This window comes from Hibiscus syriacus, unplaced genomic scaffold (genome assembly GCF_006381635.1).
Source record: "Hibiscus syriacus cultivar Baekdansim isolate YM2019G1 unplaced genomic scaffold, ASM638163v2 tig00110865_pilon, whole genome shotgun sequence".
NCBI lineage: Eukaryota > Viridiplantae > Streptophyta > Magnoliopsida > Malvales > Malvaceae > Hibiscus > Hibiscus syriacus.
The window spans coordinates 2115151-2130090 of NW_024062894.1; the positions used below are offsets into that span (position 1 = coordinate 2115151).

General features: G+C 34.0%; 1 protein-coding gene across 1 annotated transcript; it reads left to right on the plus strand.

Annotated features, from left to right (window-relative positions):
• Positions 1-416: 416 nt before the first annotated feature.
• LOC120143939 lies at positions 417-3317 on the plus strand. The gene has a single exon (XM_039158129.1). The coding sequence runs from the start codon at positions 417-419 to the stop codon at positions 3315-3317; it is 2901 nt and encodes a 966-aa protein (XP_039014060.1).
• The last annotated feature ends 11623 nt before the right edge of the window (positions 3318-14940 follow it).

The following is a 14940-nucleotide window of genomic DNA, read 5'->3' on the forward strand; positions in this document are numbered from 1 at the left end:
CTTAGAAAATAAACGAGCGAAAGCAAGGTGGAAAGTTTGAGGTCTCAAAATCAACGATGGGCCATTTTTTTTTTTTTTTTTGCCGCAAATAGCAGGAAGTTTCATCATCTCTCTGCACTGGTTATGAAGTCAAGTCAAGTGTAGGCTGTAGGACATACCAATAAGGAAGTTTCATCCTCATCTCTCTGCACTAATTATCAAGTCAAGTCTACTTCAAAAAAAAAAAAACTATCAAGTCAAGTCAACTCAAGCGTAGCCTTTACGTAGGAGTACCAAAAAATTTAGTCTTCAAAACCCAATACGTCCCCATGATTCTCTTTGGACCACCAAAACTGGATAATCTATGGTACCAATTACCAAACCCAACCAATTTTCTCCAACCTCTTATTCTTGGAAATTTCCTCTGTCACTCAGAAATGTTTACCATTTCCATGTTTGCTATAAGTTCCTTCTCACAATCTCCTTCTCCGAAGCAAATCAAGTCCATAGTTATGGATTGTTCCACATTCTCTACACCAAAACTATGGTTTTTTTGTGCTTTCTTGTTGTTTATCATCATGTGCGTTAGTATAGTCTCTGGCACTGCAACTGAAATTAATTATGGTCCTCACTGTAACTCAGTTGTTCATGAATCTAAACCAGGTGATGAGGAGTTCAATGTCATGCCTTTTGCAGGACGTCAGAATGGTTACTTCAGAGGTGGGGATAATGTCCTAATCCTAAACAATCGTTCACATATGTACTATCCCTCGGAATCGAAAGCACTCGTTTTCGAAACTCGCCACGTATATGCAACTGATGTCGAGGATGTGTTCAAGGTGGAAGGAGACCTCATCTTCCAAACTTCGTATTACTACGAACAGAGTTTCAACCGTGACGGCTTATTTATTTCGAGTTCCAGAGATTCCGGTGATCGCGGAACTATGGACTTCGATTTTCAAGGCTTCTGGTCTCGAACCACCGGGGAGCTTTGCATGGTGGGATCGAGCGATACTTACTCCGATGAAGGTAAATTGCTTCAGCTTGCAGCTGTGCTTAAGATTAATAATCTTAAGAGTTCAAGTGATATCAGCACGTTAGTCACTGGGACTATTGCTAGCTTGAATTCTGCTAATGATCCGAATTACTTTGACAAAATATCACTGCTGATGTTTCCTCAAGTGAATTACGGTTACACCATGGCTTCAAAGCAATTTAATCAAGGGTGTCCCCTGGGAACCGATGTCCAACCGAAGTTGTCCCTCAGCTTATCGCTAACTCGAACTATTTGCGATATGTTGTCTGGTGGAGACAATGCTTTCAAACTGGAGTATTCAAGTGGCTGTGATTCTTCAAAGCGTTGCAGTCCATTCGGAGATGTCATCGGATATTTGCCTACCATGATGTCGTTGAGTATGATTCAGTGCTCAGCGGATAGGCTAAGCTTGAGGTTTCTGATAGAATTTCGGAACAATAGCTACAGGGGATATTATAGTTCTCCCAACATCAGCACTTCATTAATTGGAGAAGGAACTTGGGATGCCAAGAGCAATCGGCTTTGTATCATCGCTTGCCGAATCTACGATGCATTGAGCTCCTTGGAGACGTCTCGTGTTGGAGACTGCACAACACGTTTGAGCTTAAGATTCCCAGCAGTATTGTCTATCAGATACACAGGTACTGTTGTAGGTGAAATCTGGAGCCTGAAGAAGAGGAATGAAGCTGGTTTCTTCGATAGGATCGAGTTCCAAAATACTGGCAATCATAGGGGAAAGATTCAACTTCAAGGTTTGAAGTATGAATACACGGAGATGGACAGGGTGAAGAAATCTTGTCCAAAGAAGAATCCTAGGACTAGGAGCAGCAGGGTACAGTATCCAGATAGTATTTCTGGAGACATGGGTTTTAGTATGTCAATCCTCAATGGTTCCAAAGTAAATATCGGATGGGGTTCTTCGGATATTCTCGCGGTCAGCGATCAGTCGAATCAGAGATTTCCATATCTAATACCATCTTCAAGCTCAAAGCCTAAACATCCTGGTGTTAAATCTAATTCCAGCAGTGGTTCGCTTAATATCAGCTATAAAATGACAATTTCAGTACCTAGCTGGGAAGTTTATCCTGGACTTACTCCAGTTAACAAATCTTCAAATGAATATCTAGAAACTGAATTGATGATTTCTGCTGAAGGGATTTATGATACTGCAACAGGTAGCCTATGCATGGTTGGCTGCAGCCGTTTAATTTCGGGTGAGAAATCGTTTTCAAGTCATTCGATGGATTGTGAGATCCTTTTGAATGTCTATTTTCCTCCACAGGACTCAAACGGGCGAAGTAAGATCAAGGGAAGCATCGAGAGCATGCGTGAGAATACCGATCCTTTGTACTTCAAGCCTATGCAGTTTTCGGGATGGGCTCATTATCGCCGTTTGATATCCGAATCGATTTGGAGAATGAATTTTGAGATGATCATGTCGGTCATATCCAACACTCTTGCAATTATCTTTGTAGCATTTCAAATCTTTCATGTTCGGAAGCACCGTGGCGCTGGTCTTTTGGTTTCACTTCTCATGCTTGTTATTCTAGCCTTGGGACACTTGATTCCTTTGGTTCTAAATCTGGAAGCAATGTTTGAACAAGATAGTGAAAGATCGGTCTTGATTAGAGGTGGAACGTGGATCGAAATGAATGAGGTGATCATTAGGGTTGTCACAATGGTCGCTTTCCTACTGCAAACCCGTCTTTTGATGCTCTCATGGACCACTAGATGCTCCACTGGAAAGAAAAAGGCCTTGTGGACTGCAGAAAAGAGGGGGCTCTACGTGTGTTTTCCTGTGTACATAACTGGAGCTATGATCGCGTTTTACGTCAAGTCAAGGCAGACTGTACATCAAACCAGAAGGCATTCTTGGCACCACATGGATCAGATCATTTTGAGGAGCTCAAGACCTTATGCTGGTTTAATCCTGGATGCCTTTCTTTTCCCTCAAATCATCTTCAACATGTTTCAGAACTCAAGAGAACTCTCTCTTTCTCGATTCTATTACATCGGGATCACTGTTGTTCGCCTATTTCCCCATGTATATGATCTTTACAGGGCAAACACCTATGCTGATATAGAAGACACATACATTTATGCAGATCATGCTGCAGACTACTACTCAACTGCTTGGGACTTCATTATTATTGTGTTGGGTCTATTCTTTGCAGCAACTATACACTACCAACAGCGCCTCGGCGGTCGATGTTTGCTTCCAAATAGATTCCAGGAATCTGTGATAGATGAGGAGCTTCCAGTGGATTCAGAAGAACAGTTGCCACTGAAATATAGCACTTAGTGCCTGCTTTGTGTACTTTTCCGAAATAATTATGTATTCTGCTCTTTTGTTTTGTTAGCTGAATTAAACTATTGTAATATAAAGTTATATACAAAATTGAATGATAAATTCATAGCTCTGAATGAGTTTTAGGTTCAAGAGTGGGATCATAAGAGAGGGGAAGGTTCAAGGCTCAAACATGTAGAATACATATTTCCATTACATTAAAAACATGGTTAAACACAGATATTAATGCATATATAACAGATATAAATATAGATACTAATACAAAATATAACAGATACAAATTCTTTTAGACATAATTTTTAATGGCAGAACTGTATCCACTCTGATCATCATAGTCCCTAGACCATGGTTTAAGATAGAGCGGGACGAAAACGCATTAGCATCAGCTATTTGGCGGTAGTGTCACCATCCGAAATCGAAATCTGGAAAAATAACGGTGGGCAACGGATTTACGTCAAAATCGATCGATCGTATCTGTAATCTAACGGGTAACGGTGAATAGTACCGATATTGGGATACTATTATCATTATCTACCGTTAATGTGAAGAAAAAAACTAAATCAAGAGTATTTTTTTTAAAGATGAAAGTTTGGGGGTGGGGGGGTTGAGAGACTGGGGAGCTTAACAGAGAGTTTTACTGTGAGATTGGAGTGAGCTTTACCGTGAGAGGGGGAGTTGAGAGACCAGAAGAGTTTGCCGTGAGAGGGGGTAGGGGTATTAATGTACGTGGAAGTGGGTTTCAGTGAGGGGAAGGGGAGTTGAGAGATTGAAGAGTGGAAAATGAGTTTTTTTTTTAAATAATTTTTGAAATTATTCGAAGAGATGATTTTTTTTTATATTTTTAAATAATTTTTAAAATATAATTTTGAAGGGTATATCAATTTAACATTCTTTCCACCTTTTAGAATTTAGAATTTAATCTTTAGTTTAAAATGTAAACTTTTATTTTTATTTAATTTAGTCCTAATTTCAGTAATATAAATTTTTGACATTTAAATTTTATATTTTTATTTTAATTATATTTAATTTAGTTATTTTGTGTTCTTTAAATTTATTCAAATTTCATTCAACATGGTATATAATTTTTTATCTCATAGTTATATCAAAATTTATTTTTATCCATTTTAATTTCTTAGAGTTTTTCCTATGTTGATAGTATTATTTCTTGCCAATGAGTGTTGGCACAAGTGGTTGGGATTTAAGAATTTGAGCTTGTAAGATTAAATTCGAATCCTACCATCGAGTTTTCTTAGCGAAAGGGTTCAGAGAGAGGATCGCCATTCTTTAAAAAGAATATTTCCACTCAATGTATTTAATTGAATTTTTTTTAGCTAGCCTAAACCCTTCTACTTCTTTAAAATTAAATGATAATAATAAATTTATCAATAACATTTTTTTAAAAATAAATACACAATTTAAATCTAAATCACAATTAAATTTATATTTTTTTTGTTTATAAGATTATTTTATTATAATTATAATTTTGTTTTAAGTCGAGCGTGGGATGATTTTTGTTCAACATGATGTGGTGTATGTAGGGATGAGCATGGGTCGGGTTTAGACCAACCTGACTCGAAAATTTTACATCTTTCACCTAATTCGACCCGATTTTTTTAGATAAAATCTGAATTCGATCTGATCCAACCCGAATAATAAAAAATATTATTTATATTCAATAAAAATAGTGACTTAATTAAAAAATAATATATAGAGGAATATTATTATAATTATTTCTAAATATATAAGGTAAAATTATATTTTTTTCGGGTCGGGTGGGTTGGGTATTTTCATCCTAAACTCGAATCCGATCCGACCCGAACATCACCTTTAAAAAAACCTGACCCGACCCAAACTAATTTTTTTTAAGAACCGTCGGTTGAGTCGAAACCCGTCGAATTCGAGTACCATGTCCATCCCAGGTGTACGGAAGCATTCGTTCTATAAGATTTTGAGACGATAATTAGGTCGAACATTTTGGTCCTCTCAAATAGTTGTGCCGGAACCCCTTATTTATCGATGACTTTATTTTTTGGTAAGTGGTCTTATGGGTGGTGATGGTCCATGGAATTTGAAATGTTCTTGGTACATGGTTTGTTAATTATATCTCACTTCACATTTTTATATTAATACCCGTAATTAAAGTATAATATTTTTAAAATAAAATTGTAAATGAATACAAACGTTCATCAAATCGTTTGTAAAATATTTATTTATTAAACTAAATAAATGAATATAAATAAAAGAATTATGTTTGTTTAATAAACGAATAAATACAAATATATGTGTTCTGTTTGTTTATATTCGTGAACAAATTCATTTTTTGGCTCATCTATAAATTTGTTTATTGATTCATTTATTTATTAATAAAATTTTTCTTATAAAAATATTAAAATAATATTTTTCTTCTATTTTTATTTGAATTTTAATTCATTAATCTAGATATACATACATCAATATAAATATATGTTTATTTATATGTGTTGTGATAGTGGGAGAAGTATATATTTATACCGGTATAAGTATGTATTTATTTTTAGGTACTAAATTTACACCAATATCAATATATCTACCACTATCATGGTATCTCATACTTACACTTGTATAAAGATATACATCTCTCACTATCCTTTTTTGAAATTATTTTTATTAAAATATAAAGATTTCATCATATGATTATATTTTTAAAGTGATTTTACATTCTAACGACTGATACTTTTATAACCTTATTTTTCAATAAATATTTTTATAACACCGATAAATATAATAATAATAATAATAAAAAATCGAAGGATATTGATGTGATGATGATGATGACAACGACGATGATAGATTTTCATGTTGATGTTATTGAAATGAGATTTTAACTTTTTTTTATTAAATATTTTATAAAAAATATATATATTTTTAAAAATAATAGAATCATTTTCTTTTTAAGGGTTAATTTTTTTTAATAATAATAACATTTTTATTTTTATATAAAAAATCATTTCTATAAATTTTTAAGGTGTCCATTGACATTTGACACCCCTTGTATAATGACTGCGCTCATGGCTCTAATAAAAAAATTAGTAAAATAATATATGCTTAAACACTTATGTTGTTATTTTTTATCAATTTTATTTTTTTAAATAGTTTTAAGGTCTTTTAAGAATAGTTTTTACATCTTTTTATTATTTTAAAAAATTTAGATTTTTTAAATCCAGCCAATTATAGAAAAAACATGTCATATATTAATTAAAATCATTTTCAATTGCTTTTACTTACTCCCTTTTAAATAGCACATAGGTAATTGTTGGGGACTCCATTAATCTTGGTCCTATAGTACAAGGGGTTTATTGTATTTATACTTTTTACACTTGCCCTTCTCATTGAAGAAACATGACCCGCAATTCAGTAGGTGATATGGTTAACCCGATCCAATTGAAAAGGATCCACATATAAAGAGGGCATAATGCAAACAAACACCCCTAACGTTTGACCATATATGCAATTATGCCCAAATCGTTATTTTTTTGCCCAAATCGTTATTTTTTTGAGTATTTGTACCCACAACGTTTAAATCTGATTCAAAAGTCACCCCTGTTGGATGGAAACCGTTAGTCAACTGACGGTCAATGGCTCCAGCTGACTAAGCAAGCACATGTGGACAACAATGATGACGTGGCGTGTCCACTTCACTAATATATGTTGACGTGGAATTGACATGCCAGCGAAAAGAATTTGGTTTAAAAAAATTAATTTCAACTAAAATTTTGCACCAATAAGAGAGTGACACGTGTCACTCTCATATTAATGCGTATTGACAAGAATAAATAAAAGGTTGTTATTTGCATAAAAAGGGAATTAAACCTAGGGCAAGACCATGAAATGAGATTGCCCTTGCCACCAGGCCAAGCATGCTATTCAATTATGTAATAAAACAAAAGATTATTTAACTCATGTTAAATCACTTCATCCATCACAAAAAGCCAATATGCTAACAAAGACATACAAATGCTCGATAAAATATTTTAATCAAATGCATTTTCCAAACAGAACAACACATTTAGTGTCCCAAAAACTTATGAATGTGCAAACAGTGGCCAAAAAGAAGGAAGTCTTTACACCAAAACAACATTATTCAACATTTACGAGTCAAAAGAAGCTATAAATATTGCAAATAGAACTTGCATATTTCTTACCAAACGTTGCATATCCATAGGAATTTCAACTGCATGGAATGAAAAGATAAAGGGGAAAACTAAGGATTCACTAAGCCGTTTAAGAGTGTAATTATTAAAAATTAAAGTTGAGAAAGGTCATACCTAATTTATTGTGAGTTAAATCAAGAGTTGACACTGAACTATATAGATCAAGAACTTCATCGGGAAATGTCTGTTCAAGTCGAAGCATTCCCCAGCAGACACACAATGGGAAAAAAATGACAAACATAATACATATTTTGAACTGCTTGACTAAATGCAAAATCGGGTCTTCAATTCTCCAAAACTATTAAGCAAACAAGCTCGAACGAGAATCTGTATATTTAAATACCAAAAAACACTAGTATCTAAAACTAATTGTATAAAGGAACTGATCTATCATGTTGAGTTAATCGATTGACGGAATCGGCCAAGAGGGGGGTGAATTGGCAATAAAAATTTTGGTGGAAGCTTTTGCAGAAAATTGAAAGAAATTGCACAGCGATTTAGAGTGGTTCGACTTTCTTAACCAAAGTCTACGTCCACTACCTTAGCTATCCACACTAAGGGTTTTCCACAAATTCACTAATTTGTCTTTCTTTTGAGGACAAAGAGTAACCTTACAAACCCTCAAGAATTATACCCCAAATTCTTGAGAACACTCTCTCCCAAAGAGAACAATACATATTTGCAAACTTACAAGGAAATCCTCACAAGGTAGATTGTTTGCATAATTCTAGAACAAAGAAAAGAACACTCAAGAATGAATACAATTGAGCACAATAAGTGTTCTTGAAAGCAAAATGAATATTGAATGAAAAATAGGCTTGAAATGCTCAAACTTGAGGTTTGATGCTTTCTCTTTGATTCTCTCTTGATTCTAGTTGCTTGATGTTTCTTGTTATTGATCAATGGCTTCTAAGCTTACTTAAATACACCTTGAATCACTTCTGAATGTTGGGGATCATTAATGAAGATAATATAGCCGTTTTAATGTGAAATCAATTAATAAAATAGTTTGGAGCGTGGGGGGAATCGGTACCCCTTAAGGGGAATCGATTCCCTAAGTGTAAAATTCAAATATTTTGACCGTTAAATAGGGGGAATCGGTACCCCCTAGGGGGAATCGGTTCCCTCTGAGCATACTGGAATTCTTGGAGCCAAACCATTCAGGGGGAATCGGTACCCCCTTGGGGGGAATCGGTTCCCTCTGAGCAATCTGGAATTTTTGGCTTTGAGATGGTTCGAAATATTTTGTAAAATCGTTTTGAAATTATTTTAAGATTAAAACTTAATTTTACACTTGAGTAAGGATTAAAAATGACATTTGAAAGATTTGGAGTATTATTTTGATATTCGAATAATTATATCGAATATACTTAGGAAATCTTTTTGTAAAATCTTAAAATTCATTTAACTTAATTTGTTATATCGAAATATCAAAATGTTTTCAACAATCTCCCCCTTTTTGATATAACAAAATATTTTAGTAATTTTAAGATTTTGAAATCAAGTTTTGAAATTACTCCCCTTTACTTTAACACTTCTCCCATTTAAAACACTTAACACTTCTCCCCCTTTTTGTTAAATCAAAAAGACTTTTAAAACAAGGTTTTGAAATCATTTAGCCAATTTATGATAAATATATATAGCTTAAGCTGCTAAGATCACAATCAAGAGAAACGTTAGCCATTAGTTTCATAATCAATATTCATAATTAATGTGACATGGCAAAATTGGTCATATATCTAACATGATGTAAATGATGCAATAATGAATAAATTTAACCACACAATATATAAGTTCAAACATCCAAACAAATCCAAAGTCTAACAATCCACAAAATCAAACATTCCAAAATATTCAAAATGTTGAAACAATAATCTAAAGCTAAACACAGAATCAAACATCCGGATCAGGAGGAGGAAAACGAGCTCGTATAGAAGCCATCTCATGTGAGAGTGCATCAATACATTCATTCATCGAAGAGTTGTTTGTGCGTATCTCTCGGAGAATTTCTAATTGTTGAGCTCCCATTGTGGATAAATGGGACTCTATAGAAGTACAGCGCGAATCCATGGTAGCATATCGGAAATCGAATGTCTCCATAAAAGATTGAAAATATGGAGGCATTTGATGCGTTTGTTGTGCTTGCTCCTTGGGCTGCTCCTCGGGCTGTTCAGGCTCATCTTCGGCTTCATCGATGTCTCGCATTAATTGTTGATGCTCGGGATCATCGTCACCTTCTGGTGGAGCTCATGAAGAACTAGCTCCCGGAGTATTTTCAGACGATCGAACCCATTCACCGGTTTCCTTATCCTTTATCCATCCCGCTCTCGTTAAGGAAAGAAGATTAATTTGTTTCTTTAGAGGAAATGAGGCATCTAGACCAACTCTAAGCCCGACTTTAGTAAAAAGATTACTCAAAATGCAACCGTAAACTAGAGATGAACAAAGTTTCTTGTTAGGAACAAGATTTACGGTTTCAACAATTTTAGCAAAAATGATCTGAGGTAGGTTTATTTTAATACTGTTTTCGAAACAATGTAACCACCAAAAATCCAAGGCTATAAGAGTAGAATAACGACCTCCGGATGGTCGAAACCACCAAGAAATCATTAGGTGAAGAAAACGTTCATGAAGGTCTAAGACACTCGCACTATCCCTTCTTTTATAACGAGAACCTAAAATTTGTTTTTCATTTGAAATACCATCGTTATCTAATCCTAATGCCTTGGCTATGTAAGCCGAGTTAATATGTAAGAATTATCCTAGGAGGTAGGAACGAACTTCTATGGTCTCAGTTTGAGCTCGGTTTTTGACACAAACGGCATTAGAATAAAAGATTCGAACAAGTTGATGGTAAACAATAGGTTCAAGGTCATAAAGTTTATTGAATTTCCACTCTTGTAAAAGAGGAAGATATTTAAAATTAATATCTAACATAGCTTGACGAGAAGGGATCCGTTCTTCTCTAATTTTGTAAGAGTCGAAATATTGATAATACCAAAAACGATGATTTATGGGACCAGGATGATTGAAGCATGAATTTTGGATAGTTAAATTGGGATCAACTGGATTAGGATTAGGAATTGGAATTTCAGGAATAGGAGGTGGATTTGGTTGACAGTATGAGCGACTAGATGATGACCTAGCACGTTTAGGATTGGACATGGTTTAGGAAATCAGAATAAAATGGATAACCTGCAATTTAGAAAACACATGTATGCAATTCAATCAATCCCAAAACTCAATTGAGCCCTTAATATTTCAAGGTTCTCTAAATCAATCCTAATGGGCAAAGTTTTTGAAAACTATTGAAAAATAAGATTTTGAAAAACAATATATGTATAGTTTTCATAACAACAACATAATTCAATTAAAACACAATAATTTGAAAAACACATTTTTTTTATTTCAAAATTTTTGGAAAATTCTTGTGTTTTTTTATGAAATTAGCTGTAATATCTAGTTTCTAATCACTAAACAATCAATGCTCGATCACTATTTCTATCTAGAACTAATTAAAACTAGTCCTATGTTCAAAATCAATAAAATAGAGAGTTTAGAAAAATTTACCTTGAAAGATGAGATTGAGTGGATTTTGATGTTGTTTGCACAATTTTAATGATGCTAGTAAGTTTAGAAGATGATATTTGAAGAGAATTCCGATTAAAAAAATGTTGTTTTGAGGTAAATTGGAGATAGGGAAAGAAAAGATAGGGGAACGGCGTGAATGAGAGAAGAAGAGAGTTTGAGGTTTTAAGGGTTCTGCCCGTGTTAAAACCAGTACCACAGGGGGTATCGATTCCCCTGTGGGGGGAATCGGTTCCCCTTCAAAGGGGGAATCGGTTCCCTCATGGGGGTATCGATTCCCTCGTCACCAAAATGCTAAAATCCAATTTTAAACTCACAAAATGCTAAATTAATTTTCTCTAGTGGTATTGGCAACTCATATATTGAAAATTAATCATGTTCAAACAATTAAATTAATCTTTAAATGATATTTGAACATAAAATTAATTTTTCATCAAGAATCATAAACTCCCCCTAACTAATAGCAATGAATGCAATCAAAAATTACTATTCTAAGCATTTTTCATTTGGTCTTTAAAAGTGCTAAAATTATTTTAAACACTAAGTGAAGATATGTTGGTTAAACCTAATTCTCTCCTAAGTGTCCAAAATCTTTCCTTGTCTAAAGGTTTTGTAAAGATATCCGCTAATTGGTGCAAAGTATCAACAAATTCTAGAACTGCATCTTCCTTAGTGACATGGTCTCTAATGAAGTGATGTCTTATTTCAATGTGCTTAGTTCTAGAGTGTTGGATGGGATTTTTAGTGAGACAAATAGCATTAGTATTGTCACACTTGATAGGAATGATACCTACTTCAATTCCATAATAAAAAAAGTTGTTGTTTCATCCATAAAACTTGTGCACAACAACTACCAGCTGAAATGTATTCGGCTTCAGTGGTAGATAATGCAACACAATTTTGTTTCTTTGAAAACCAAGAAATTAGCATATTTCCAAGGAATTGGCAAGTACCGGAGGTGTTTTTCCTATCTAATTTGCATCCTCCATAATCCGCATCAGAAAAGGCATGCAAGCTAAAGCTAGAGTCTCTAGGATACCAAAGTCCTAAACTAGGAGTGTCCTTAAGGTATCTAAAGATTCTCTTAACATCTAGTAAATGTGATTCCTTAGGACATGATTGAAATCTAGCACATAAGCAAACACTAAACATAATGTCTGGTCTACTTGCAGTTAGATAAAGCAAAGAGCCAATCATTGACCTATATAATTTAACATCTACACATTTACCTCCTTCATCTAAGTCAAGATTTGTTGAAGAGCTCATTGGAGTGTCGTGAGGTTTGCCATTTTCCAGTCCAAACTTTTTGAGCATATCTTTGACGTACTTAGCTTGATTGATGAATATGCCATCTTTTCTTTGCTTGATTTGGAGTCCCAAGAAAAATGAGAGCTCCCCCATCATGCTCATTTCGAATTCACTTTGCATTAGCTTAGAAAATTCTTGGCAAAGAACATCATTAGTAGAACCAAATATTATATCATCAACATAAATTTGAACTACTAATAAATCTTTACCTTTGTGCTTTAAAAACAATGTAGTGTCAACCTTCCCTTTTGAAAAACCTTTTTCAATTAAAAAATTTGGCAATCTTTCATACCAAGCTTTAGGAGCTTGTTTTAAACCTTAAAGTGCTTTTGTCAATTTAAGAACATGATCCAAAATTTTTGAATCTTCAAAACCTGGAGGTTGTTCCACATACACTTTTTCCTTTATAAAACCATTTAAAAATGCACTTTTAACATCCATTTGATATAATTTAAATTCATGAAAACATGCAAATGCTAATAACATTCTAATTGCTTCCATCCTAGCTACGGGAGCGTATGTTTCATCATAGTCTATGCCCTCTTCTTTAGTATACCCTTGAGAAACAAGTTTATCCTTGTTTCTCACTATATTACCACTCTCATCAAGCTTATTCCTAAACACCCATTTAGTACCTACAATAGATTTATTACTAGGCCTTTCAACTAATGTCCATACTTTACTTCTCTCAAATTGATTTAATTCTTCTTGCATAGCCATAATCCAATGTTCATCTTTTAATGCTTCTTTAATATTCTTAGGCTCTATGCATGAAATAAATGCAACATAATTACAAATATTTCTAAGAGAAGATCGAGTTGTTACCCCTTTGGATGGATCACCTATAATCTCACCATCCTTGACATAGTTGTACTCTCTTGGATAAGATACTTCCCTTTCTTCAATGGTTAGATTCTCGAGGGGATCATGAGTTTCCTCTTCTTTCGTTTCTTCCTTTGATGATGATTCTCCAACGTCATGTCTAACGTCATTTATATTTATAATCCCTATATCATCGTTAACACAAGAATCCTTCCTTGGAAGGGGATTATCATCGAAAACAACATGTATAGACTCTTCTACAACTAAAGTTCTTTTATTAAATACTCGATAAGCTTTAGAATTTAAGGAATAACCCAGAAAAATTCCTTCATCACTTTTAGCATCAAATTTGCCAAGGTTTTCTTTACCGTTGTTCAAAACAAAACATTTACATCCAAAAGGATGAAAATAACTAATGTTAGGCTTTTTATTTTTAAAAATTTCATATGGAGTTTTCTTTAAAATTGGCCTAATCATTACTCGATTTACAACATAACAAGCGGTATTTGTGGCTTCCGCCCAAAAATATTTTGGCAAATTATTTTCACAAAGCATGGTTCTAGCCATTTCTTCTAAAGTTCGATTTTTCCTCTCAACAACTCCATTTTGTTGAGGGGTTCTAGGTGCTGAAAAATTGTGACTAATACCATTAGAATTACAAAACTCAGTAAATCCAAGATTTTCAAATTCAGTGCCATGATCACTCCTAACACTAGTTATAGAGTAACCTTTATCGTTTTGGATTACTTTTGAAAATGTGATGAATTTTTCTAATGCTTCATCTTTAGTACTTAAGAATAGAACCCAAGTATATCTAGAATAGTCATCTACCAAGACAAATGCATATTGTTTTCCACCCAAGCTAGTAGTCCTAGTTGGCCCAAAAAGATCTATATGGATCAATTGTAATACTCTACTAGTTGATACGTCATTAATGGATTTAAAAGAAACTCGCTTTTGTTTTCCTTTAGCACAAGAATCACAGATTTTATCATTATCAAATTTAAGCTTAGGCAACCCTTGAACTAAATCACCTTGAATTAGCCGTTGCAAAACACTCATACTAGCATGTCCTAGTCTCCTATGCCATAACCAACTATCATGTTCATCCTTAGCAACTAGGCACAAATTAGTCATATCAATAGAATCTAAGTGCACCATGTATATGTTTCCTATTATATGACCAACAAGCATAATCCGATTAGATGCAATGTCAATGACTTTACAACCATTAATATCAAACATGACATTGAATCCCTTATCACAAAATTGACTAATACTCAATAGATTATTCTTTAATCCATTCACATATAAAACATTCTTAATTTGTATGGAAGAGGTATTACCAATAGTACCAATACCTTCAATGTGACCTTTTGAATCATCACCAAAAGTTACTTCTCCTCCATTTTTGGCGTTAAGCTCAATGAACCGATTTTTGTCTCCGGTCCTTGAGCATCCACTATCAAGGTACCATGAATTTGGATTTGTTTCCCGTGCCTTGTAGCAATGCTCCTTTTCCTATAAACATAGATTAATTTCTAATTTTTGGTACCCAAATTCTTTTGGGTCCATATTCATTAGTTTCCAAAATCCTAGTCCCCTTAGGAACCCATTTGTGTAGGATATCCTTATCTTTAGTAGTAATGAGCTCTTTAGGAACCCATATACTTCTAACAATTTTCCATTAGAGGTTCTTTGGGGACCTC